The 26,197-nt window shown below is 46.2% G+C and overlaps 1 protein-coding gene across 1 annotated transcript in view; it reads left to right on the top strand.

The window, feature by feature from the left end:
- Positions 1-26,197, top strand: part of LOC129345063 (autism susceptibility gene 2 protein-like) — a 955,148-nt gene that overhangs the window by 902,908 nt on the left and 26,043 nt on the right. The window contains 6 exon segments of the mRNA XM_055002049.1: positions 3,457-3,931; positions 6,830-7,083; positions 9,831-10,051; positions 13,615-13,659; positions 20,407-20,502; positions 24,695-24,766. Of these exon segments, the coding sequence (XP_054858024.1) occupies positions 3,457-3,931; positions 6,830-7,083; positions 9,831-10,051; positions 13,615-13,659; positions 20,407-20,502; positions 24,695-24,766 (1,163 nt within the window).

A 26,197-nucleotide genomic window follows, 5' to 3' on the forward strand; every position in this document is an offset into this window, starting at 1 on the left:
TCTGCTTTTCTGAACCTGTGCAATAAATAAATACACATAGTTGATTGTTGTGAACAGAGGAGGGAAATATGAGTAATTTCAAAGAGATACATTGGAAAAGAGAGTGTGTAGACTATACTGATACATGTGGTCTGTTGCTGTAAGTATGATCCTACTGGGTAATTTCTGTATTTAATATATCAGGTTTCGAATTGCTTATACTTTGTTTCAGCTCTGTTTCGGATTTTGGCATGTTTTCAGATCGCTGCAGATTTTGCATTTGCACACCCTGTTGTGTTATTTATTGAATGTATCTGCCGTGGAATATATTGATTTACAATGTTTTAATCTGCCTTGAGCCTCAGTGAGAATGGCAGACTGTAAAGTGTGCGTGTGTGTTTATAGTCCACTTTTCTCACTGAGACTCAAGAAGGATTGTACAGTACAAATCAATATGATTAGTAGCTTGATTATTCAGTTAACAGTATAACAAGGTATGCATTGCAGAATAATAAATAAGGGTGTGTACTATGGAAAATGGCATTGGAGCAGCTTGGGGAAAGCAGCGCAGCTTTGAAAATAACTGCAGTCAACTTTGTGAAAAAACAGGAGGGTTGTGGGGACTGAACAGGAGAGACAGTTCTGAGGGGAAAAGTAAAATTAACACATGGAGGGAAGAAGGGAAAATACGATCAGGAAAAAAGGAAGAGATTAATGTAAAATTGTAAAAAAAAAAGGGGGGGGGAGATGGAAACATTTTATAATAAAAGGGGGAAAAGATAGGAAACAAAGTCCTACCTGTTAGAAGCCCTAAAAGAAGATATCTGCAATAAAACAGCAGTTGTTTAAAGTCAGAAAGTAAGTGAAAGATTTAAGAGTGCAAACAGAAATTCTTTTCGGAAACAGGCTGTTGACAGCAGGGCCTCAATTCCAGAAAAAGGAACATCTACCAATTTAGGAAGTTAATATAAGAAGCTGAGTAAAAAAAAAATGTATGGGGGCAGGTAGAAACATTCCGCAGTTTGAAAAAAAAAGCATAAAAAGTCTTCTTCACATATTCCTGCAAAAGGGGAATATACAGGAAAGGCAATGAAAATTGGGAAGTGGGTGAATGGCACCATTTAATTCAGTAGGCATTAATATTTCCAAGAAAAGACATGGGAAAGTGTAATCTGATTGAAGGGAACCATGAGTGTTTATAAAATCGCATAAACCAATAAGGTACCTGCAAGGACTTGCTGGGGTGGGGGGGTGTCTCATTTTTCTCTCCCCACTGTTTTCTCTTTCCTTTCTCTGAAACCCCCCGTAGCCTCTCCCCTTTCCCTGCTTCCTTTTCTCCTTCCCACCCAGCAGCCAACCTACCTTTGAACCGTCCCCCATCTTCAGCTGTATTTATTATTTATTTACTTCATTTATACCCCGCCTTTCTCCGCAATGGAGACCCAGAGCAGCTTGCATCATTCTCCTCTCCTCCATTTTATCCTCCCAACAACCTTGTGTGGTAAGTTTGGCTCAGAATGTGTAACTGGCCCAAGGTAACCCCGTGAGGTTCTACAACAGAAGGATGATTCGAACGTAGGCCTCCCAAATCCTAGTCTAAAACTCTAAGCGCCGCACCACACGGACTTTTGTGGGGTAGCTGCTGACGAACTGTAGCAAACAGCCAGGCTTGGGTGAGTCATGCAAGTCACCTGGTGGTTGCTGGTCCCGATGAGTCCTCTCTCAAAAGCCAAAACAGCCCTGGAATGGGCGCTGAATGGGCTGGTGAGAGCTCCTTGCACAGGTGTACAGAGAGAGAGAGAGAGATGCTGACCAGATTTTGATAGAAACCAAGGCTTGAAGGTTGGCAATACTGTTGTGGTTTCCAAGCAGTAGCTACCGAAGGCATCTGTTTCTTAAAGCTGCAGGCTCTTCTTTAATGACTTGAGAGGTTTTTTTAAAAACAAAACAAAAGGTTTTTTTTTTAGATTTCAGATTTTTATGTAAATCTGGGATGCTTTCAGTCTGTTTGTGGCTTCCCATATTTAAATATCCATGGATTTGACCATGTTGACAATTAGATATATTAACAAGGGGGGAGCCCCTCAGGAAATGATGGGAAAATTCCCTCCCTGATCCTCTCCTCTGGCTTCTGACACTGACACACACACAGCCACCTTTCTCTCAACTTTCTTCCCACTGCCACATTCTCCTCCCATCTTTTTCCTTCCACACCGTACACCTTCTCCCCCCCTTACCTCCAACACTGCTCCTCATCTCCCTCTTGCCCTCTCACTGTCCCCTTTTTCTGACCTCCTTGCCACCCACCCCTCTCCTTACCACTCTGCCTGTCCACCCTCCTACTTTCTGTGCTGCCCACCCACCCCTCTCCACATTGCTCTGACTGCCACATCCTTGTTGCTTGGCCTACTCACCCATACTTGACCTTGTATCTGAACCTACCTACCTTCTCCTTACCATTCCAGTTGCCCTTCTGCCTGACCCCCACACACACCCTTTACCACTCAGCCAGTTTGGTTAGGAGTGGCTGGACTCTAATCTGGAGAGCTGGCTTTAATTCCCCACGCCTCTGCTTGAAGCCAGCTGGTTGGCCTGGGGTCAGCCACAGCTTTTCAGAGCTCTCTCAGCCCCACCCACCTCTCAGAGTTATTGTAGTGAGGATAATAACAACAAACTTTGTGAACTGCTCTAAGTGTGGCATTAAGTTGTCCTGAAAGGAAGTATATAAATTGAATGTTGTTGTTGTTGTTGTTATTACTACTACTACTATTACCTACCCACCCCTCTCTTCACCACTCAGCCTATCCGCCCATGTCCTCTCTCCTCTGTGCTGTTTTTGGCAGCTGAAACAGCCCAGGGACTGCTGGGAGAAATGTTATTTGCTATATGGGGAGCCAGCATACGCAAGCATTCTGTGCATGTGCCTGCTCCCAGTGGAGCAAACAATCAGCACTCTACTGGTTCGAATCCCACTACTGCCATGAGCTCAGTAGGTGGCCCTGGGTAAGCCACTCCCTCTCAGCCCCAGCTCCCCAGCTGTATTGTGGGGATGATAATAATACTAACTTATTCATCGCTCTGGGTGAAGCACTAATCTGTCTAGAAGAATGGTATATAAGCACAGTTGTTGTTATGCACACACACTTTGACCAACAGGCTGTTTCGGCTACTGAAAACAGCACAAGGGAGAAGGCAGAAATTCCTCTTTCTCCATGCAGCTGTCTCTTTCAGGCCCTGCTGTATGTTTACTCATGAGTTGCCACCAGGAGCTAGAAGCTACAGTATAGCTGAACTTGTACGGTTTGAAATATCTAGGTAGGTTCTGAAGACCCAAAATAAAACCACCACGAATGCAGATCTCTCATCGTAGGCATTATGAACACAGTTTGTATATTTGGCTTATTTTAAGATTCTTTTTGTGTCATGCGGTGGAAGTAATAACGTGTGTGTGTGTGTGTCTGCTGTTCCTGTTTTCAGATACCGACTTGGGGGTTGGTACTCTAACGGAAAATGAGGACCAAGATGGCAGGACATTGGCAACCCCCAAAATATCAGGACTAGAACGGAGTCAAGAGAAAAGCCAGGACGCCAGTAAAGATCTGTCGTTCGACCCCACTGTGCCTAAAGACCTTTGCCCTCCAGTCTCTCAGCCAGCGATCCCACCTCATTCGGACCCGCGACCCAAGGTGCATTCTCCAAGCCCTGCAGCGGTCCCGCAGACGGAGCCTCCTTGTTCATCACCATTGGCAGCTCCGCAGTCAGTGCGCACCTCCGAAGAAACCCAACACACCACAGCCCCTCCTCCCCAAATCCAACGCCCACCACGGCCGTCCTCTCCTGGACAACCAGCTCACCCGAACCTGCCATCCACACAGCTGCGTCCTCCTTCAAGGACTCTCTCACAACAGTTGTCAGCATACAACAGCAGCAGCTTAAGCCTAAACAGCTTGAGGTGAGGCTACTTGCGGGGCTTTGAGCATGTAGCAAAGGCAGGGATATTAACATTTCAGTTAAAAACTGGTGGGCTTTATTATCTGAGGACCGTGTCCCACATGTAGGAGAGTGGAGTGCTAGAAGGGTAATAACGTGAATCAGGTTGAGTTTTATTCCCTTTTTGTTTTATCCTTTGCGGCTGGCGTATCTTGACTTTGGGATAGGATCTTGTATGTTGTTATATGTTGCTGAATTGCATTCCACGTAGGATACTCTGCGGGGAGAGGAAGTCCATAATTGTTTTAAATAAATAGGTTTCAAGCTTTGAATGTTCCTTCGCATAAAACCCCCGTGCAAATAGAAAACAGAACACAACATCACTCTCTTCAGCCCACTATTTTTTGCTGTGCTGTTTTAGTTACACATCCTGCTTTTCTCCTCTGTGGCGACCTAAAGCAGCTTACAACATCGTTCATTCTTCCTCCATTCTGTCCTCATGACAACAACCCTGTGAGGCAGGTTAGGCTGGGGTGGGGGCACCTAAGGTCACCTATGAGTTTCCATGGCAGACTGGGGGTTCAAATCTGGGTCTCCCATATCATAGTCCAAGCAGTTCACTCTATTGGCATGGAGATTATAACAAAGGAGAACCTTCCAAAATATGGTCCTTCATGATGGATCCATTCTTCCTCTAGCATGCGACTACTTTGTTTTCCTAATGTGCGAGTCAGACCTGACGCCTGGTTCACACAGGGCTCATTTTGAGGGGGAACGCACAGGAACGCAGTTCCGGTAGTTCTCTAGAAAGGTCACATGTCAGGTGGCCCCACCCACCTGATTTTTGGCCGTTTTGGGCCCATTTCGGCCTGGATTGGGGCCAAAACAGCCCAATTTGGGCCCAAAATGGCCAGGATCAGACCCCAAACAGCCAGGACTGGTCCTGAAACAGCCAGGATCGGGCCTCTGATGGGTGGTGGATCACTCTCCCGCTCAGCAGCGGCCCAATCCTGATCATTTTGGGCACCTTTTTGGCCATTTTCAGCCCCTTTTTGCCATTTTGGGGCCCAATTTCGGCCCTGAATGGCCAGGATTGGGTCCAAAACAGCCAGGATAGGTGATGTCAGGAGGTGTGGCATATGCAAATCAGTTATGCTAATGACACACTTCTGGTGATGCCAAGGGGTGTGGCATATGCAAATGAGTTGTGCTAATAAGTTATGCTAATGAGTTCCTGCAGCTCTTTTTCTACGAAATGACCCCTGATAAGACATTAGCTTGCTGAAGTCTTAGACAGGCCTTGCCATTTTAGACAGGTGTGTTTCAGATGGATGGAAACACAGGATTGAATTTTCCCCTCGCTTTAAAAATGACTTCTGAGAACAGAGTCGGGTAAGTTAGTTTTATGCATTAGGTTGGGCAAAGTGACTGCATGTTCAGTCCGTGGCATCACTGGTTAAAGGGTTTCAGGTAGCAGGTCTCTGAGACCTTAAAGCAGCGGTGCTTACTCAGTGGCTGATTCTGCACATGTTGGATAATGCACTTTCAATGCACTTTAGCAATCGTTTGGAAGTGGATTTTTTGTTTCACACACGAAAAACTCGGTTCCAAATGATCTCTAAAGAAGATTGGAAGTGCATTATCTAACGTGTGTGGAATCAGCCAGTGACTTGCGGTGAGCTGCATTCCCAATTATCATCAACCCAAAGAGTTGCATTAACTTCCCTCTGTGGCATGAGCCTCCATCTCAAGGAAATTTGCAGCTTACCCATTTCTGCAGTGGGTGGCTATTCCAAAGTGAGAACCACCTGCCAACTACAAGCCCCAGCTACAAGCCTTCTACGCTGTCCTGAAACCTGCGGAAGGTGCCACATTGGGAAATGGTGCATAGAAGAGCAGCAAGTGCCATGTTAAAGAGCCACCTTGGCTCCTAACCCACTGAGTGAGTCTCACAGCCTTAGAGAGTCAATGCCAGTACGAATAGGCAAAGCTGCGCTAGAAGGATTGATGATACGGCTCTGTATAAAACAGTGTCATCTGTTTGCTTCTTCGAACCTGCTTGAAAAAGTGTCATGGGGGGACAGGTGGAGAAACAGCTCTTCAAGGGTCTTGGTACCAGTGTGGGCTGGACTTGGGTTCCTGAGAGCCTGCACCAAGGGTTTTTTTTCTAGAGTTTATTTATTTGTTGAAATTACACTCTAGTCTTTTAATGAAGGAAGTTATCAAAGTATATATTGTCATTAATATAAATCCTACAAAAACAGAACACAGAAAAACAATAAGAATTAGGTTTGCTAACATTTCCTAATTAACTCTGTTTAAAACAAAGTTTCTATGAAATGCATTAAGATTCCCATAGTGTACAATGCAAAGATTAAGATTCTCGCCTAAAGTCTCATGAGATTTCCTCCAATCAGAACATACTATCTGAATTTGCATGTTTTATAGGTTATCTTATGCAAATATCTAAGATCTTTTTCATGTGATAGCATAAACAACCTAAGATTGGCTTGACGCTTCATTAAATATTCATAATTTCTATTGTGTAACCTTCTAATTAGCCAAAAAGTGACCTTATATCCAACTTGCAAAACAAAACTATAAATCTTTGAGAAATGACAGAAAGAGTTAACTTGGTAGAACACCATTGGTCCATTCTCTGATAGAACATTAATCTAGATAGAGTCCACTATTTTTCATTGGCTGTCAAAGATAAAAAGTACACTTATTTTAGTTGCCTAACATTCTGAAAAAACACACAGACAGTTCATGCAAAGTACAGAAGTTCACCTAGAATACATGTGTATTGTTTTATACTGCTTAGTATTGCTTATTGCAATGTGCTTTAATCTATATTATTGCAACAGTGTCTCTCTTAATGTTTCTTCTCCCCTCTCCCTTTTTGTATTTCTATGAACAGCAGCAGCAGAAGCAGTACTCCTGCCAAGACTCAGGCCCCCCCTGCACACATCACCCACCAGCCCTCGGCATCCCCCTTCCCCCTCTCTCTGCCAAACCACAGCCCTCTCCATACTTTTCCACCAGCCCTCCAACCTCCTGCCCACTCCCATCACCCCAATATGTTTGCCCCTCCCACAGCATTGCCCCCGCCTCCTCCTCTGACATCGGGGACGTTGCAAGTTCCAGGCCATCCTGCCGGGAGCACATACTCCGGTAAGCATTCAAAGGCATTGCAGCAGGGAAAGTCCATGTATCATAGTAAAGAATCCAGTAGCACCTTTAAGACTAACCAACTTTATTGTAGTGTAAGCTTTCGAGAACAACAGGTCTCTTCATCAGCTGCATCTGATGAAGAGAGCTGTGGTTCTTGAAAGCTTATGCTACAATAAAGTTGGTTAGTCTTAAAAGTGCTGCTGAACTCTTTACTATTTTGCAACTAGAGACTAACTCAGCTAACTCCTCTGAATCTATGTTCATGTATTTTGAAATACAAAGACTGGCATCCCCCCGGCTTGCTTAAGGAGAAAGGGAAGGAATGGAAAGAAAAGAAAGAGGAACAGGAGAGAAGGAAAGAAAAATAACAGTGAAGGGAGAAGGGTTGTCTTTTAGGGCAAACAAAATGCAATATTTCTGAATCAATCATGCTGTGAGTGTGATGCTGTGGCTCAGTGGTAGAGCACATACTTGGTGCATGGAAAGGCTCAGCACCAATTTCTGGCATTGGCGATTTAAACAGTTCTGATGTGATGGACATTTCTCAGCATGTGATGGTGTCCGGGGTCAGCAGCCCAGCCCCCGGACTTGCTGACAGGCAGCGGCAGGGGGCAGCCGGGAGACAGCAGTTCAACAGCTCTGTCTGGCAAACAGAGCCAGAACCTGCCTACTCCAGGGGGAAGGGGAGAAAGGCCAAAGCCTCAGAAGGCTGGAGGGAGCAGGGAGAAGCCAGCTAGTCCCACCCCCCAGGGGGAGGAGAGGGGGCTAAGCAGGCTAGAGGAAAAGGGCCAAGGCAGGGGGAATAGGGACACAGCAATAGCCCAAACAGAGCCCTTACCTTCCAAGGAGGAGAAGCAGCCACTACAGCCCAGAGCCACACCCTGGCTAGAGGACAGCAGCCTGGCTCAGGAGGTGCTAGGAGCCAAGCCCCTCCAGGTGGAGCTGCCACAGGCATTCTGGGGGAGGAGATGGGTAGCCCCGCCCGGCATCAACGAACAGGCAGCACAGAAGCTGGCCAGGGCAGCTCCTCGCGAGCAAGGCCAGCCAGGCTCAGCAGCACAGAAGCCGGCTGGGGCAGCTCCACATGAGCAAGGCCAGGCAGGCTCAGCAGCACAGAAGCCGGCTGGGGCAGCTCCTCGTGAGCAAGGCCAGGCAGGCTCAGCAGCACCGAAGCCGGCTGGGGCAGCTCCTCATGAGCAAGGCCAAGGAGACCTCAGCCAGGGATGGCTCGCATTCAATCCCACCCTGCCAGCAAGGCAAGGAAGCCAAGAAGGGATTAGTGGTAGGAGGGAAACACCTGAGGGAAGGCACAGTTGGGCCAAGTCAGGAGATGGCACGAGCCTAGAAGGAGGGCGGGGCAGGGAAAGGAAGCCCTATATAAGGTGGCTAGGAAGAGCTCTGAGGGGGTGGGTGTGAGTGAGGAGTGATGATGTGGAGTGAGAGCAGTAGGATGCAAGGGTGGAGGCTTGGAGGAGAGTTCTGGAAGGAGGAGATGAAGGAGGATGCAGAAGGTAAGCAGGCCAGGTTGAGCAGGCCAGCGAGTGGACTGAGAGGGAGTCTGGGTGAGGTATACCGCCCCTCCTTCCACAGAGCAGGGTCCTGCAGAATCCCTGGCCCCCCTGTGATGTCAGGAGCAGACCGCCCAGTGCCACGCCCAGCGGCAGTCGCGGCAAGCCCTGACAGATGGTACTGTAGCTAGGCAGTTCAGTGATGTGAGGCAATCTAAGGCAGTTTCCCACTTGCACCGTTAGGGAACGGGCAGAGCACAAAGATGGATTCTTGGCATTTCCACTTAGTAGGGAGGGGAAAAGCCGTGCTCCTAATTCGACTAGACTGCACGGAGCAAGATGAATTGTGGCCTAACTTGCTACAAGGCAGCGTCACATTTGTATAAAAATATTTAATGTTCATCCTTTATTTGCAACACTGGAATTCCCTGAACAGTATGGTTTAGTAACTATCTTTTCCTCCCGAAAGAAGGGTTTTTTGATTTAAAATTTTTTGGCCATGGTTTGGAGGAAAACCATGATCTATGTTTGTACTGGAATGAGATGGTAGAAAGTTAAGATATTAGAACAGACTGCAACACACGCCCTGTTCACATGTTACAATGAGCATGCATATATCTGTTTGTAAGAAAGAGCCACTGCACATTCTCTCTACGAATGAAACAGGGGACCCGTATCTGAATAAATGTGGGGTTTATATCCCCTGTTTAGCTGTACATGTGTTTAATGTAGCTTGAGGATTACTCAACGTACATATAAAGAATCCTCAAGGGTTACAGTATACACAGATTGTATATACATTCACTGTAATTTGTGAACAAGGCTGCAGTGCTATGGTGTATAGGTGAAAGATACCGCTTTTGTCTATTCCTCTTTATTAGAAGCTCCCTGTAAGCAAATTATTAGCTCACCAAGAAGAAGTGTTTTCCCATCTTGTTCCTTGATGTGCTAGTTTTCTATTACAGTGGGAGGGGGGAGTTCACTGTTGTTTAATGATTTTTTTTTTACAATTTGCTTTATTGTGATTTGAACATTAGCTTTGACGGCCGCCTTGTGGTTCCCTGGGATGGAAAGCTGGGGAAGATGCTTGGTTGGTTGATCGTTCAGTCGTTCGTTCGTTTGTTCGTTCGTTCATTCATTTGTTTGACAAAACCAATACATGAATTCAGTGGCAGGCTGTGTGATGCTGTCAGGCTGAGCGCAGCCTGGGTAAGAACTGCTGTTCTTTTTGCTTTTTAGAACAAGACCTCCTCCGCCAGGAGCTGAACACGAGATTTCTGGCTTCCCAGAGTGCTGACCGGGGCGCCTCGCTGGGCCCGCCGCCCTACTTGAGGACGGAGTTCCACCAGCATCAACACCAGCACCAGCACACCCACCAACACACGCACCAGCACACCTTCACACCCTTCCCCCACGCTATCCCGCCCACCGCCATCATGCCAACGCCAGCACCTCCCATGGTGCGTACCCCAGGCAGAAATGTGAGGATAAGTAGAGCGCACCTCTCTTATGTTAACAAGTTATAATGATGATCTGTAGTAGGGATGATGTTTGGGGGAAGAGGAGTGCTGGGGGAAAGGTCCCTCATGTTATTGTGACTGAGAGCCAGGGGGACAGTCTTCCTGGAATGCTCCTCCTGGAATTGTAGGTAGGGGATTCCTGTGTTTGTGTTTCTCCTATTTTGTCCACTATTGTCAAAAAGGCTCTGCTTGTGGAAAGCTAGCACATCAAGGACAAAGCTACTTTCTACTTGACACCCTAGCTTTTCAATTGCGTTAAGTTTTTTATTTTCATGCAAACGTCTATACACCTGTAGCACAGAAGAAGCATAATACATAGGTCAATAGACTGAAACCATCCTGTGCTAGCTGTGCGGGACCAGGTGGGTACCCTGTTGCCCTGTTACGTTATCCATTTCTGTTGCACTGCTAGCTGCAGTTCTCCTTGTGGCCATAGGCAGTGGTGGCGCTGTAGAGCAGCAGAGAGTAATTTTCTAAGTGACAGTGCAGAGATTTCTGTGGTCTTTGAAGGGTGTGATTCTGCTTAAGAAAGCCCTGTGACGAAGAGCCACAATGCCAATCTTAGGCTTTGTGTGCATCATGGTGCAGGTTCAGTCCTCAGCATGGCTGCTTAAAAAAGGAGGTTAGGGAGCAGCCCTTCCACTGGAAACCTTGGAGGGCTATTGCCAGTCACTCATTGACTATACTAGGATAGGTGGTCTGACGTAGTTACAGGGCAGCTTCTTAAGTTCATCGGATTCCTTCTTGCATTTTGAAGTAATGCAGGCCTATGGTGAAGCTTCCGTATGTGTTGCACAGTCAGAGGCATCAACCTCTGATTACCGGCACTAAGAGACGACATCAGGGGGAAGCCTTTGCCTCTGTGCCCTGTTTGTTGGCCCTCTGGGGCAGGTGGTTGACCACCGGATGGAACAGGATTCTGGACTCAGTGGACTACCAGTCTGATCCAGCTGGGCTCTTTTTACGTAGTTATTCTCTGAATATTTATGCCCTCTCTAAATTCCTTTGTTCCTAAGCAAGGCATCTGCTAAATCTGACATTTTGCTCTGTTTCCAGAACTTTTGGGGCCAGAGGAAATAGAACAGAATTATATATATATGCCTTGTGAAGGTCGGTCAGTTGGTTGCTGTGCCATTATGATTATGTATATCTATGTATTTTTCACTGTGTAACTCTGACTGTTTTATGGTTTTAACTGGTATCAATTATTTAATGTGTTTTAATTGTATATGGTTGTAATCCACCCTGAGCCTGCTGGTGTGGGGAGGGCGGAATAGAAATCGAATAAATAATTATTATTATTATTATCTTCAACTCTATGCTCTGGCAGTATTCCACACTCGGAAAACTTTTTCTCCATGAACAAGCAGCATTTAGAAACGCTCATGTCCTATCTGTAACACCCCCAGTTAAAAGGATTTCAGGGAGCCGGTGCTGGGAAAGACTATTCCCTGGCCGAAACTTTGGAGAGTAGCTGTCAGTCACAGTAGATAAGACTGAGCCAGATTTAATTTAATTTAATTTTAATTTATTGGATTTATACTCCGCCCTCCCCACATCAGCGGGAACCAGTGGTCTGACTGTATAGAAGGCTGGTTCATAGGTTTATATATAAGCTCAAGAAGGCAATGTGTATAGAAACATAAAGCATGATGCTGCATGATTGTGGACAGTAGCCTTGTTCACAAGTTACAGCGAACACACACATGATCCACATAACAGTGTACATTTGATTTTTCTTTATACAAGCGCTGAATAATTCTCATGTGACATTCAGTGCATGTCCAGCTCAACATGTGATTTCAACCATATGTTTATCCAGGTACTGGTCCCTGGTTTTATTTGTTAAGTTGCTGAGTGAATGCCCTTGGGCTCTCTCTTACAAACAGATACACGCCGAATGTACATGTGTTCGTTGTAACCTGTGAACAGGGCTAGTGCTAAATGAGGTAGACCAGACCCACCCGCACACACTTGAGTAGATAATTCCTCCATTCTCTTCTGCAATCATGAGATCTAAGGTTTTGATTTTTTTTTAAAAGCAAGTAAAGAGTCCAGTAGCACCTTTAAGACTTACCAACTTTATTGTCTCTTCTGACAGAGAGAGCTGTGGTTCTCAAAAGCTTATGCTACAATAAAGTTGGTTCAGCTTAAATGTGCTACTGGACTCTTTACTGTTTTGCAACTGCAGACTAACTCCTCTGGCTCTTAAAAAAGAAAAGTACATTTTTCAGGATTCCATTGCAACTGTTTGCTTCCATGTCAGAGGTGGTGTTGTGTATTCGTTGGTGATACTAGGACTGTACATGTTGCTACATTTGCTGAAAGTGAGCCCAGAAGCCAACATTTGTGTGGTTTTGTTTGTTGGAGAATCTCAAAGATGGATCGCCATGAGTTCAGTCCACTGATGCAGACGCTTCACCAGATCTAGGAATGTTACAGTGTAACCCTAAGCAGAGTGACTCCCTTCTAAGCCTATTGACTTGAGTGGACTTAGAAGGGTTGGACTCTGTTTTAGCTTCAGCCCAAATGACAAAAGACTCTTATGGGACCTTAAAGAATAGCCACTTCCATCAGGTTTGGTCCGTGGCTCACAAAAGTGGAAGTGATGAGCAGTTGGTTATTCTTTAAGGTATCCCAAGATTCTTTTTTTGCACTTTCGGCTTTACTTCACATAAATAAAAGGTGAGTTGCTCCCATGTGGCTTCCACCCAGAACAGCTCGACGTGGAGCTGCCTTTGAAAGCAATTTGGTAGTTCAAGAAGCAGAAGCCAGGTTTGTTACCACTGACAATGTTAAACACTAATCATACCTCAGCGCAGTTAGTTGATGGTTTGTTTCTGAGACAAATTTGGTAGTCCATCAGTATTCCGTGCTGCCCGCCCTTGGTCCTGTATCTTGGGCAACAAGCAGTGACCGTGGTTTGGGTTTCTTTGTCTTTTTTGAGTTTTGGTTTTTGTTTTCTTAGTAGTAGACATTACTACCACCCTGGTAACAGCTTTGTCAATATGAGGGTTAAAATGGTTTGAAATCATTAAAATACCCTTTGGCAAATGGTACTGTACTTTCACCTGCAGTGCTAGAACTGTTCAAGACACTCAGAATTATCTTGTATATCTCCCCACCTAATCTAATTCTTCCCCTAAAGGCCAGTCAGTCCCAGTCTCCTCCCATTCTGACACTTGGGCCATTTCCACACGGCTTACCTTGTTCCAGAAAACAGCGAAATCTCGCATGAAATCGTGCGAGAAGACGCTGTTATCGCATGAGATTTCGCTGTTTTTCGGAACAAGGTAAGCCATGTGGAAACAACGTTTTTCTCTGCTTCCCCTCATCTCAGAACCCTCTGTATTTTAAAATATATTTACCGTTGTCTTCTCTGTTTCCATTGATTGCCGCACCTTAGATGGGCCACCTTCAAAACCCTTCAGCTGAAACAAAGGAATATTGCCCAAAAGAAAAGAGAGCAAAATAATGAATTTGTGCTTTGATCCTTTTTACAGTTTGACAAATACCCAACAAAAGTTGACCCCTTCTACCGGCACAGTGTGAGTTCTTCTTACTGCCTTAAAATGTTTTTAATGAATGCTTTTTCTGCAGTGGGGCTGAAAACACCTCTCAGTCAATGACACATCATCCCATGTTTATTTCCATTCCCTTCTGTTCACCGCTCTATAATGTCCATTGCATGTTTCCAGTCCCTTGTGGCTTTCCTGTTAAAGATGCTGTATTGTCTGTTTTGTTTGTTTGATGGTTTCTTTTCCAAATCAGAATCTCCTTTTGATGTAAAACGTAGCTGTAGCTATCTGTACTCCGAGCTTGGAGTTCATTCATTCCAATGAATGAAGCAGAGCTGGGTGCGAACGTTCCTCGGCACGCACAGGTCAGCCCCCTCCATTGGCATTAGATGCAACTTCTGTCTCTCCAGTGATACTTGTGAGCATCTGAGTAAATGTGGGTCTTACATGAAAAGGGAAGATGAGAGCGCCCAGAAAGTTCGTTGCATGCGGGACTCCCATTATTTTTTTTTAAGATGTGTGAAAAAATGTAGGTAGAAGTCAAAGAAGTGAGTATTTTCCTCATTGTTTCTCCATCTCAACAGAGACGCTACATCCACACTAGTGGATTTTATGCTGTTCTTGCACTAAAGCACTCATTAGAGCCAAACAATGAGTCTCTCTACACAAGGCATCTTACACAGGGATGCTCAAGCGACTTGCTTTCTGTGTGGTCTTATATTCAAGTGTACTCTGTCTCCCTGCTAGTGCATGTCTATCCACAGTCGGAGAACAAGTGTAAGAGCTTTCATTTGAGTGTCCCTGTGTAAGATGTCTTATGTAGAGAGACTCAGTGTCAAAATTCAGTTCAGAGCAAGAGATCGACAAGAGACATTTGCATAGCCAAAGCACTGCAGTTTTTCTTTACTGATAAATGACATGTTCATGAATAATCCATAAAGTTTCTGCAGCCCAAACACTGACTGTAATGAATGGTAGTAGCACACTTGAGGTCTTACAAGAAGTAATAAAGAAGCGAGGAACCTTCAAGGAGAGGAGTTGCAGGGGTGACTTCATTCCCCCCTGTATTCTCTTCCCGGTGCTGTTTCCTCTTCCTTTCCTCCTGACAGTCCATATCCACTCCTCATCCCCTGCTTCCTTTTCTCCTTCCCACTCAGGGATTTTTTTCAGCAGGAATACGATGGAACAGAGTTCCGGCACCTCTTAAAAATGGTCACATGGGCGGTGGCCCCGCCCCCTGATCTCCAGACAGAGGGGAGTTTAGATTGCCCTCCGCGCCACTGAGCAGCACGGAGGGCAATCTAAACTCCCCTCTGTCTGGAGATCAAGGGGTGAGGCCACTGGCCATGTAACCATTTTCACCAAGGGCAATTTAAACTTTAAAAAACTCCCCCCCCCCCTGTTCCAGCTGACCCAAAGTGATGTTATTGTGCGGTCTTGAGTTCCACCACTGAGTTCCACCACCTCTTTTCCCAGAAAAAAAGCCCTGTTCCCATTCACTGGCTGACCTTATATCTGCCCCCTCCCCCAGTCTTCAGCATTATTAATTATTTAATTCCTTCATTTATACCTTGTCTTTCTCGTTAGTGGAAACCCAAAGTTGCTCACGTCTTTATTTTATTCTCACAACAATCCTGTGAAGTAGGTTAGGCTAAGAGTATGTCACTGGCCGAAGGTCTCCCAGCAACCTTCCGTGGCAAAGTGGAGATTTGAACCCGAGTCACCCAAATGCTAGTCTAATTACTAAGAAACCTTTTAGTTCCCTAAAAATATTTCCTTGCATACCCTTCATGTGCTGGTTATTCTACAGCTCCGAATATACTTCAACTTAAAGATTTCATTTTCTTCTATCAGCCATATTTTGTTCTGTGCTGAGACACATTTAGCTCTAGAGCCATAGATTGCAGTACAGCAGTAGTTTGCAACTGGCTTGTCTTATCTACACAGAGAAGTCTCGTTGCAAATTATTACTGCAACGTTCACATTGCCGGATAGCAAACAATGTGTGAATGCGGTGAAAGTCTTGTCAGATTGAGAATGGCGTAAGCTTTTGAGGATTTCAGATGCAACTTGATGATTTTCTTCTCTTTCGATGGTTAAGTAAAAAGCTACACAATCAAACCTTTGAAACTTTAAACAGCAATGCTATTAGAAACACATTATTTAACTGATGGGTCTTACTTAATGGTCCAAAGCAAAAAGTAAGAGTCTAAATTTGCTAGCAACTCATTTTGCTTTTAAAGACAATTGTCAGGAATGTTATGGAGACAAGCTTTTGGTTAGGCATAAGCGTTCTAATGTGAGCTACTGATCTTGTGGATCAGAAGGCTGGTGGTGATGCATCTGTATTGAATGGAAACTGGCAAGATGTTTGGCATCATGTTCTGTGTTTGCTAAGGAATAAAGTGGGGCAAAATAATCCAGTGTGATTCTAGTCAAACGTAAGCAAGATTTCTTGGATTGTGGTTTGTTTTTGAAGCTTAATTGTTGCTCCTCCTTACACAGGAGTAGCCACCACTGAGTGATTTCTCTGCTGCCAGTTTCATGTTCAGGTTGTAATCACAATTTGGAGATCCTTTTCATCTGTATTTTCATATGCAAAAAGAGTTAATCCCCATCCCCCATATTATTCCACCTTCCTCAGCTTCTCTTAGGGCCAAAACATATCTGGAGCCCCAATCCCAAAATTTCCAATGTCTCATTGATTTATTGAATGCATTTTTTAAATCCTCCTTCCTAGGAGCTCAGGTCAGTGAACAGATATATCATTCTCCTTTCCTGCTTTTTACCCTCACAACAATCCTGTGAAGTAGGTATGCCAGTTCTCCTGCTATGGTGGGAGATGTCTTACCTTCCTGGGCTCTGATAGCCAGCTGCTTGACGGAGAAATTGAAGTAAAATGAGGGGTGGGGAGGGGAGTGGAATTGCTACAACATTTCTGGTTACGTATGCAGAAGGAATATCATAGCATTGCATCAACACTTTAGGAATTTTCCATATCCATAGAGTTTTGGGAAATTCCTAGAGCAACACTGTGATGTCCATTCCGGGTACGTGACCGGACAACATGATGTCACCATACCCTGCTCCCCTAAAGCGCCTAAAAGTTGCTGGCAGATGACTGGCAACCTTACTGTGAAATAAGCTAGGCTGAGAGGAAATGATAGGCCCAAAATCACCCAGCAAGCTTCCTTGGCAGAGTAAGGATTCGAACCTGGGTCTTCCAGATCTGACATTGACACTCTAACCATTATGCCACCCAGGGAGTTGAGTTTAGTCCTCAGCTCGTTCCCCCCCTCCTTCTGTCTCTAACAACCTTTGTTGCCAGCCACACATTCCTCCTTTCCATTAAAATTTGGAACTGGGTGGTGTAGAGGACAAACTATGCTGTTTTCCAGTTTCTTGCAAATGCCAGATTACCTGAAGGGCAGTTCCACTGGCTACCAGGTCAGAATAATTTCCAAGTTGCATAATGTGTCTCTGGGAGGCAAATCATACGATGTGGTTTCATGTGCAGAATGCTCAAGGATGAGTTGCGCCAGTCCCGCAGGTCCCTGGATTATAACGGCCGTCTCTCTCGCTTCGCCCTGCCAGTCCTGCTGGTGGCCATTTTGTTGTTCACAGATTGTGAAATTGCCGCATACCTCTCTGCATTTGAGCCAGCGCAAAATTGCCGAGAATCAAAAAGTGCTAAAGTCTTTTTAAGACGTACATATTGTGCATTTTTAAAAAAAGAGATTGCAAGCCAAGACTCGTCCCTGGCTAATGGCTTCTGGAAAGCCTTTAGTTTCATTCACGGCTCATCTTGGAAATGTTTTTCTGCACCGCTGGAAATTTGCATTGGAATAAAATAGAATTAAAAAATGCCAATGAGCTGTGAAGGGGGGGGGGCAGAGGGAAGCCTGAACCAGGTGGCCAATGCAAACAGCGTTTTAAAAAACGATGGCCTTGTTTGAAGAATCATCCGTTGCAAAAGCTCCTGAAGATTCTTGAGCACGTTATAGGAGACAACGAAAGAGAACCACATTTTTGAGAATGGAGTAACTTGTGTCGTGCAGTTCTGCAAATTTTCTATCAAGAGTGGGCACAGTGGGGCATCTGCTGAGGTCCCTGCCTACCAGGGAACCCACTGCTGGCCAGAGAGCCCAGTTACTCCTAACAAGAATGGGAAAGTCCACCTGTGTCCACAGGGGCTCCTGGGGAAATCCCTCATTTCATATGAGAGAGGTGCCTGTTAGCCTTGACTTTTACTTTTAACATGGTAAACGTACATTGGAATTGCCCTGACCTGGATGGCCCAGGCTAGCCCCATTTCCTCAGATCTCTGAAGCTAAACAGGGAGACCACAAAGGAAGTCTAGAGTGGCTACACTGAGGCAAGCAATAGCAAACCACCTCCCAACATCTTTTGCCTTGAAAACTCTATGGTGTCAACGTAAGTTGGCTGCGACTTGACGGCGCTATCCATCACATGTTGGAATTGTGGTTCAACATTTTGGCTCGGCTGACTTTTCAGAGATTGTTTCAAGATGGGGTGGATCACCGTCTCAACATGTTTCAACTTTTACAAGACTAGTTCATAGGAATGAGATTCCCTTCCAGATCTCTCTGGTTGAAATTTTTGGAGAATTGATGCCAGTGGGGGTAGATAATACTTAGCTAGAGGTGCCATTGCTTTGATTGAGTGAGGCAGACCCATGGACCAGGGTCTACTATAAAGTTAGCTAATAGTGGAATACTGCAGTCATGGCTAATGATCAATGTCTTGGTTGTGGATATGTCGATTACATTCTCAATGAGGTCCATGAAAGCCAAAGCCCATCCCTTATCCTGTGGCAATGACTTCACACACACATTTATTCGATGGTGAAATCTGAGCTGGAATTTCATCACACAGTCCCAAAAATGTGATGGGGATGCTAAAATGCACAACAGTCCCAAGAGACAAAACATAAATGTGGATTGTTTCCCTCTTCCTTTAGAATTGCATGAGAAGCTGGTTCAGCAAATCCAAGGTTTCTTCCTTCTCATGTTCAGAGAATGGTTGGAGGAATTCTGTTCCTTCTATAGATGCAACTTTTAAATTAAATAATTATCAGGGCAAAGAAGGACGGAAGTGAGAGAGCTTGCCACACTGTCTCCTTACAAATTTAGTGTGACAGAATAGCATTGCTATGCAGGGGGGATAGTGCATACTTTGAATTCCTATAGATACTCTTTCTTTAGAATTCAGAAACTCCTTATTCTGTTTGGGGGTGGAAATCTTAGAACTCACAAGAGTCCCCCTGCTCCTTTCCTCACTTAAATAGTAAAGGTATTGGAGTCTCATTTCAAAGCAAAGTTCTTCGGGTTGCATCCAGTCAACTTTTCTACTGGTGAAAAAGCAAGGAGGGGGTTCCCTTTGACTATGCTGGGGATCATTGAAGCTGCATATACAAAATTCATGGTGGATGGCAGCTGTAAAATGGTAGGGAATTGGGTGAGGTTACGTGAAAAAGCTGGCTGGATCCAACCCTGTCTTTTTGTCTTCCCCCTTACAAATGGCATCCGTGTCAAAGGAGACTTTACTGACTCTTTGGGAGCAATCCTAAGCAAGTACTCAGAAGTAAGGTCACTATTATTCAGTGGGAAATGGAACGTCTCCCAGGACAGTGTCTTCAGGTTTGCAGCTTTAAGTTCTAAAATAAGCATTTGTTGCTTACTGTTCCCCACTCCATGTCATATAATGGCAGCGTGATCGTTTTGGGTCAATGCTTTTCCTCCTCTTCTATTCTACAAAAATAAATCTGCCCTTTTTATAAGCCATCATGATGTTGACCCATGCGGAATCCACTCTGTGCCTCTTTGCTCTTGTGTCAAGCTCTCCTCTTCACTTGCTCATCTGGTCATCCCATCTCCTTGTATTTGATGAATATCCATCATCTCTTTCTTTTCAAAAACTGCATGCAAATGTCATGATGAAGCTGACTTGGTTTGGTTGTGACAAGGAGGTGGCCAGAAGCTTTTAAGTTGTTACGCTCGTCCCCCTTCTTGTGGGCAGCCTGGAGATCATGGCTTGCCTTGAGGTCTGAATTGGGCCAAATGACAAATTGCAGTCTTGGTTCATCCAGTTCAGACATCATGCCAAACTGCAGTTTGTCCCAAACATTGGAAGTCTTCAGTCTTAACATTGTGTAAGAGGGGAGGTGGGAGGGAGTAGCGGTGGACTTCCTAGTATGTTCGTGTCATGAGCAAATGAAAGTCTGTTTCAGGTGTCTCAATGCCTCCGCTAGACTTTATCACTCCCTAGTTTGCCCACTCATGGGCAAAAGTGATGATAAGCATCAGTGGTGTGCAATAGCTTTACATCCTCAGATCATCAAGCAGGGCTTTTTTTCAGCTGGAACGCAGGGGAACGGAGTTCCGGAACCTCTTGAAAATGGTCACGTGGCTGGTGTCCCTGCCCCCTGATCTCCAGACAGAGGGGAGTTTAGATTGCCCTCCACGCCGCGGCACAGAGGGCAATCTCAACTCCCCTCTGTCTGGAGATCAGGGGGCGGGGCCACCAGCCATGTGACCATTTTCTCCAAGGACAACCCACTCTGTTCCACCACCTCTTTTCCCAGAAAAAAAGCCCTGTCATTAAGTTATAACTTCCATAAGTGGAAATCGTGGAAACTTCCACTTCTATAAGTGGAAATCACCTTTGTCTTCAACCTTCTCTCTACTGAAATGGCAACATTTGTGTTTATAAAGAATCTGGGGTCCTTAATTAGATTTCTCCCTTCCTTTCTAACAGTTGTTCCACTCCTACCCTCCAGCTGTGTCAGGGATCCCTCCCATGATTCCTCCGACTGGTCCTTTTGGCTCGCTGCAAGGAGCATTTCAACCCAAGGTAAACGGGGACTTTGTAGTGTGCAGTGAGTGTGCAGTGCACTTGGCAGTTGGGGGGGGGGGTGGTCTCTGGTGGTTTGTGTAGACTAACAATGCAATCCTAAGCAAAATTACTCCCGTCTAAGCTCAGAGCAGTCAATGGGCTTAGACTGGAGTAACTCTCCTAAAGATTGCACTGTAAGCATGTGGTCCTTGTTTTTGACGGCTCTTGGAGATCCCCACCTAAGCTGGGACTGAAGAAGAAGACATTTCTGAGATGCTGAGATATGAAAACTAGCCTGCCGAACAGCTCAAGATTCTTGAATATGCAGGTTGTGGTTCATTAGCAAAGGTCTTTGGGTCTATGTTAATCAGACTGTTAAGAATTTATGTAGGCAAAATCACTGTATTGTCTTAATGTTGTTTTGGATGCTGTTTCCTAGGTGATGCTTTTTGACATTTTCTTGATGGCATCACCTACACTTTGGAGGACGGGGGTCTTGTAATTTTAATTTTGTGTCTGCCTCCCTCCCCTTGTGTCTTTGGAAACACACATTGAAAAGATAGAGAAGGGAAAGAGAGAGTTGGGAAAGAGCAACATGGAGGTAAATTCCTTTACCAAAGGCCAACCTCACAATGTGAAGCATTCTAAGGGTTCCCAAATCTCCTTTGGATCTGTTATAATTCCCTATCAAGAGTGGCCTAGACCAGTTTACACAACCGTAAGCTGCTATGAACCACAAGGAAAGGCGGGTTAAAAGGTTTTTAATAAATAAATAAACTTGTTCGCCCAGGATCACTTTCTAAGGACTTGTTCTGTGTTACCTGTCCCTTTGGAAGTGAGGTGGGTGGTGACTAGGGATGTGCATTTTGGCTTTCTGAAAGCCGAAAGAAAGCCGAAACAAAAGTGTTTCGGCTTCTTTCAGGTTAGCCGAAACGTTTCGGGCTAAGCCGAAACGTTTCGGCTAGCCGAAAGAAAAAAACCGAAACGTTTCGGCTTTAGGCTTTTTCAATGGGAAAATGCCTCCGGCGTCTTCCCGGACGTCTGGGGGAGGCATTTTCCCACCGAATCAGCCCAAAATTGGTGGGGACCTTCCTCTAACCCCTCTCTACAAATCCCCCAAGTTTCAGACCGATTGGACTTTGGGGAGCCATGTTATGGCCCCCCAAAGCAGGTCCCCCTATCCTCCCATAAGAAAGCGAAGGAGCAGCATATTGTTAGCATGCTGCTGCTCATCTTCTTCATTATTTCCTATGGGGAAAAATGAAGAAGCAGGCTTCCTTTGCCAGGGGTGGCATTTTGCATGCAAAATGCCCCCTCACCCTCAGGGGCCCTTCTCCCACCCCTCCTCCCACCCCCCACCAAGGCTCAGCCTGCTCCCACTTGGGGGGGCCATTTCATGGCCTCCCCAAGTAGGTGCTCTAATCTCATTCTCTACCACTGACAGCTGGGGGAGGCTTGTCTTGCCAGGGGTGGCATTTTGCATGCAAAATGCCCCCCAACCCTCTGGGGCCTTTCTCCCACCCCCAACCAAGGCTCAGACTGCTCCCACTTGGGGGGGCCATTTCATGGCCTCCCCAAGTAGGTGCTCTTTTCTCTACCACTGACAGCTGGGGGAGGCTTGTCTTGCCAGGTGTGGCATTTTGCATGCAAAATGCCCCCCAGCCCTCTGGGGCCCTTCTCCCACCCTTCCTCCCACCCCCCACCAAGGCTCAGACTGCTCCCACTTGGGGGGGCCATTTCATGGCCTCCCCAAGTAGGTGCTCTCAGCCCCCAAAGTCCACCCCCTACAGCCCCACACAAACCCAATTCCCCCCCAGCTGCCACACACAGACCCAAATCCCCACATTAGCCCCTCACAGACCCAAATCCACCCCCAGCAGCCCCACACCCATAACCCCAGGAACAGGCTGGCAAAGGCCAGCCCTCTCCCTTTGTTCCCTAAGCTGGGAACTTCTAAACTCTCTTTCCCTGGGCAATTCTGCACAGCCCAGGGGTGCCACAATGGTGGGCACACTTCTGAGTGCTAGCTGGTCCCTGTGAAAGAGCACCTGAACCACAGACACCCTCCCTCAAATTCCCCCACCACCTACAGAGATGGGGCTGAGAGGACCTACTTAGGGAGGCCATGAAATGCCCCCCCAAGTGGGAGCAGTCTGAGCCTTGGTGGGGGGTGGGAGGAAGGGTGGGAGAAGGGCCCCAGAGGGCTGGGGGGTATTTTGCATGCAAAATGCCACCCCTGGCAACACAAGCCTCCCCCAGCTGTCAGTGGTAGAGAAAAGAGCACCTACTTGGGGAGGCCATGAAATGCCCCCCCCCAAGTGGGAGCAGGCTGAGCCTTGGTGGGGGTGGGAGGAGGGGTGGGAGAAGGGCCCCTGAGGGATGGGGGGCATTTTGCATGCAAAATGCCACCCCTGGCAAGACAAGCCTCCCCCAGCTGTCAGTGGTAGAGATTAGAGCACCTACTTGGGGAGGCCATGAAATGCCCCCCCCAAGTGGGAGCAGGCTGAGCCTTGGTGGGAGTGGGAGGAGGGGTGGGAGAAGGGCCCCTGAGGGCTGGGGGGCATTTTGCATGCAAAATGCCACCCCTGGCAAGACAAGCCTCCCCCAGCTGTCAGTGGTAGAGATTAGAGCACCTACTTGGGGAGGCCATGAAATGGCCCCCCCAAGTGGGAGCAGGCTGAGCCTTGGTGGGGGGTGGGAGGAAGGGTGGGAGAAGGGCCCCTGAGGGTAAGGGGGCATTTTGCATGCAAAATGCCACCCCTGGCAAAGGAAGCCTGCCTCTTCATTTTTCCCCATAGGAAATAATGAAGAAGATGAGCAGCAGCATGCTAACAATATGCTGCTCCTTCGCTTTCTTATGGGAGGATAGGGGGACCTGTTTGGGGGGGCATAACATGGCCCCCCAAAGTCCAATCGGTCTGAAACTTGGAGGATTTGTAGAGAGGGGTTAGAGGAAGGTCCCCACCAAGTTTGGGCTGATTCGGTGGGAAAATGCCTCCCCCAGACGTCCGGGAAGATGCCGGAGGCATTTTCCCATTGAAAAAGCCGAAAGCCGAAAGTAAGCCGAAAGCCGAAACGGCTGGCCGTTTCAGCTTTCGGCTTATATGAAAGAGAATCCTCTTTCGGCTTTCGGCTTTAGCTGAAAATTTTTGGCTTGCACACCCCTAGTGGTGACCAGAAGCAAGGCTTTTCCAATGTTGGCACCATGGTTCTGGAATGCCCTCCCTGCAGAAATATGCCTAGTGCATATTCATTTACATTTTAGGTGCCAGGTGTCAATGTTTAAGTTAATTTTTTTAATTCTCCCAAGCTTTTTTTAAAGCTGAGAGCTAAGCTACAAGAGACAGATTACATGAGGATGCGCACCTGAAGGGAGTCGCAATGTTAGCCGGGAAGCTGAGTTTTAAAAGAGATCGGAAGGCTTTGTCAATTTCCCTATTCTACAAAGCCAGCAAAGATCACTCCTTAGAGGGTTTGCTGATTTCCTCTTTGCCGCCAAAGGCTCTGTCAGGTTCACCTCCCCTTCTAGGAGGTGAAGAGGAAATAAACAAACCCTCTGAGGATCTTTGCTGGCTCTGTAGAGAAGGGAAATTGACAGAGCTGATCTCTTTTAAAACTCAGCTTCTCAGCTAACACTGCAACTCCCTTCACGTGTGCATCCTTGTGTAATCCATCTCTTCTAGCTTTGCTCTGAGAGACAGAGTGACTGACCCAAGTCCCAGGTTCATGGCAAAGTGAGGATTTGTACCTGGGTCTCCTAGATCTCAGTCTGACCCTCAAGTCACTGTACCACTCAAGCCTCAACCAGAAAACTAAAAAAGAAGCATTTCACTTCATGCCTGTGCAGACTAGACAGCAGGCAGTTATCTTTTAGGGAAGAAGGGGATGCTACCACCAACCAGGCCCTGTCTGTGGGAGCCATCCACTTATCCTCAAAAGGAGGATTCATCTTGGTGTGATATAGACATGGCCAAGACAAATGCACTGGCAGGGATGAATTACACAAAGTTGAAGCCAAATGTTTGATTCCAGGGTGTTGGCATAAATCCTGTGTTTTTAGGTATGCAGTTCTGCTTTGGTATTTAGGCTTCACTCAAAAAAAACCCGCCTGTGTTTTGTTTTTTAAATAATACGTTCTTATTGCAAAACTTTTTTTAAAAAGTCAGCACATATATTTGCAGAGCTGATTTTTTTTTAATAACACTTGTAGACGTCTAATCCTATTGATGTCGCAGCAAGACCCGGAGCTGTCCCGCACACCCTTCTGCAGAAAGATCCCCGGGTAAGTCTTGAAAGGTCATGACTTCTGAAAATGAAATGCCCTTTGGCCAGGGCATTCTAATGAGAAGGAGGCATGCCGGTTTTCTTAGCCCTTACTTTCTGTGTAGGCTTATTGCAGGTGAAGAAATCTGGAATATACATATCAGTGCGCACAGAATCCATCTGTTCTGTCACGCACCTGCCTGTCTCCAGCACTTCCAGTTAATGGATGTGCCAAGGAGCAGGCCTGGGAGAGATCTCTGCCTCAAATCCTAAAGGACGGACTACTGCCATTCAAAATGGACAATGGTGGGCCTAGATTGATGAATGGTCATATTCGGTCCAAGGCAACTCGTTACACCTTTACACCTGTGGTCATTGCTGTCAATGGTGATCCACTGCTTTGGCTCCTTGTGAGTTGTAGTGAGTCATGAGACCAAAGAACACATCTGGAGCCTGTTGTGCTTTATAATGTGCAGTCAAAAAGTTTTCCCTACCACCCCTTCTTGCCGTACCCAACCAAAGGAACAAAACAATTAAGCTATCCCTGAACCTCTTAAATGGAATTTGAGATTCATGCTGATGAAAAGGACCAAGGTCACCTATTAAGCTTCTGGGGTGAGTGGGGAATTGAATCCGAGTCTCTGCAGGCCTAGTTCAGTGTCCTAAGGACTATTACCATGATGGCTCGGAGAACCAACTCCTTCCCGTTTCAGTCTGAGGCTTGCTAAGGCAACTCATGTCTCTTCGTACAACTCAAGGTTTCCAGGGCTGGGAAGCATCTCCTCTAATGCCGATTGAACAGGTTGAACTCACATCTCTGGTTCTGCTGGCATTTGTAGGACTGGCTAGGTACTTTGCGCTGGAAATGAATGCTCAAGTTGAGCTTTCAAGCTCACTGGCCTGATTCCCCTTGCCTTTTTGATGCCACGTCCAAAGAGGACATGGCCTAAGTCTGTGGACATTCCCAGTGTGGACTCACTTTCTTAGGGTTTGCCCCAGGGTTTCTTGCCTGAGTAGACAGAGCTTGTTAATTGAGGATAACAACTCGGTGTGAACTTCCATATATTTGATAGGTCTGTCTTTCAACATAACTTGGCCTTGCTGCATTAGCCCATAATGCACTAAGGAAAAGGGATGTCGTGGCCATTGCAGTGATGGAAACTATGACATTCCCCTAGCTTTGTGGACAGTTGCAAATATTTAGGGGTGGAGGTCTGTCTGGTCAGTCCTGAGATCAGCAATGCCATGAAACAAGTGTTTGTGGAAAAACCCCAAGTATTGTAGGTAGATAAAACAACAAAAGTAGGATTCATTTCCCTCTGAAGGTACTCATTGACTGGTTCAATGTAATGAATGGTCAGTTTCCACTGCATGGTGGTCTAGAGTCAAAAGCCATCACAGTGAATTCCACGTGTGCAAGGAAGCTTTGGACCTCTGTTTCTCCAACAGC

This window comes from Eublepharis macularius, chromosome 17 (genome assembly GCF_028583425.1).
Source record: "Eublepharis macularius isolate TG4126 chromosome 17, MPM_Emac_v1.0, whole genome shotgun sequence".
In the NCBI taxonomy this organism is placed as follows: domain Eukaryota; kingdom Metazoa; phylum Chordata; class Lepidosauria; order Squamata; family Eublepharidae; genus Eublepharis; species Eublepharis macularius.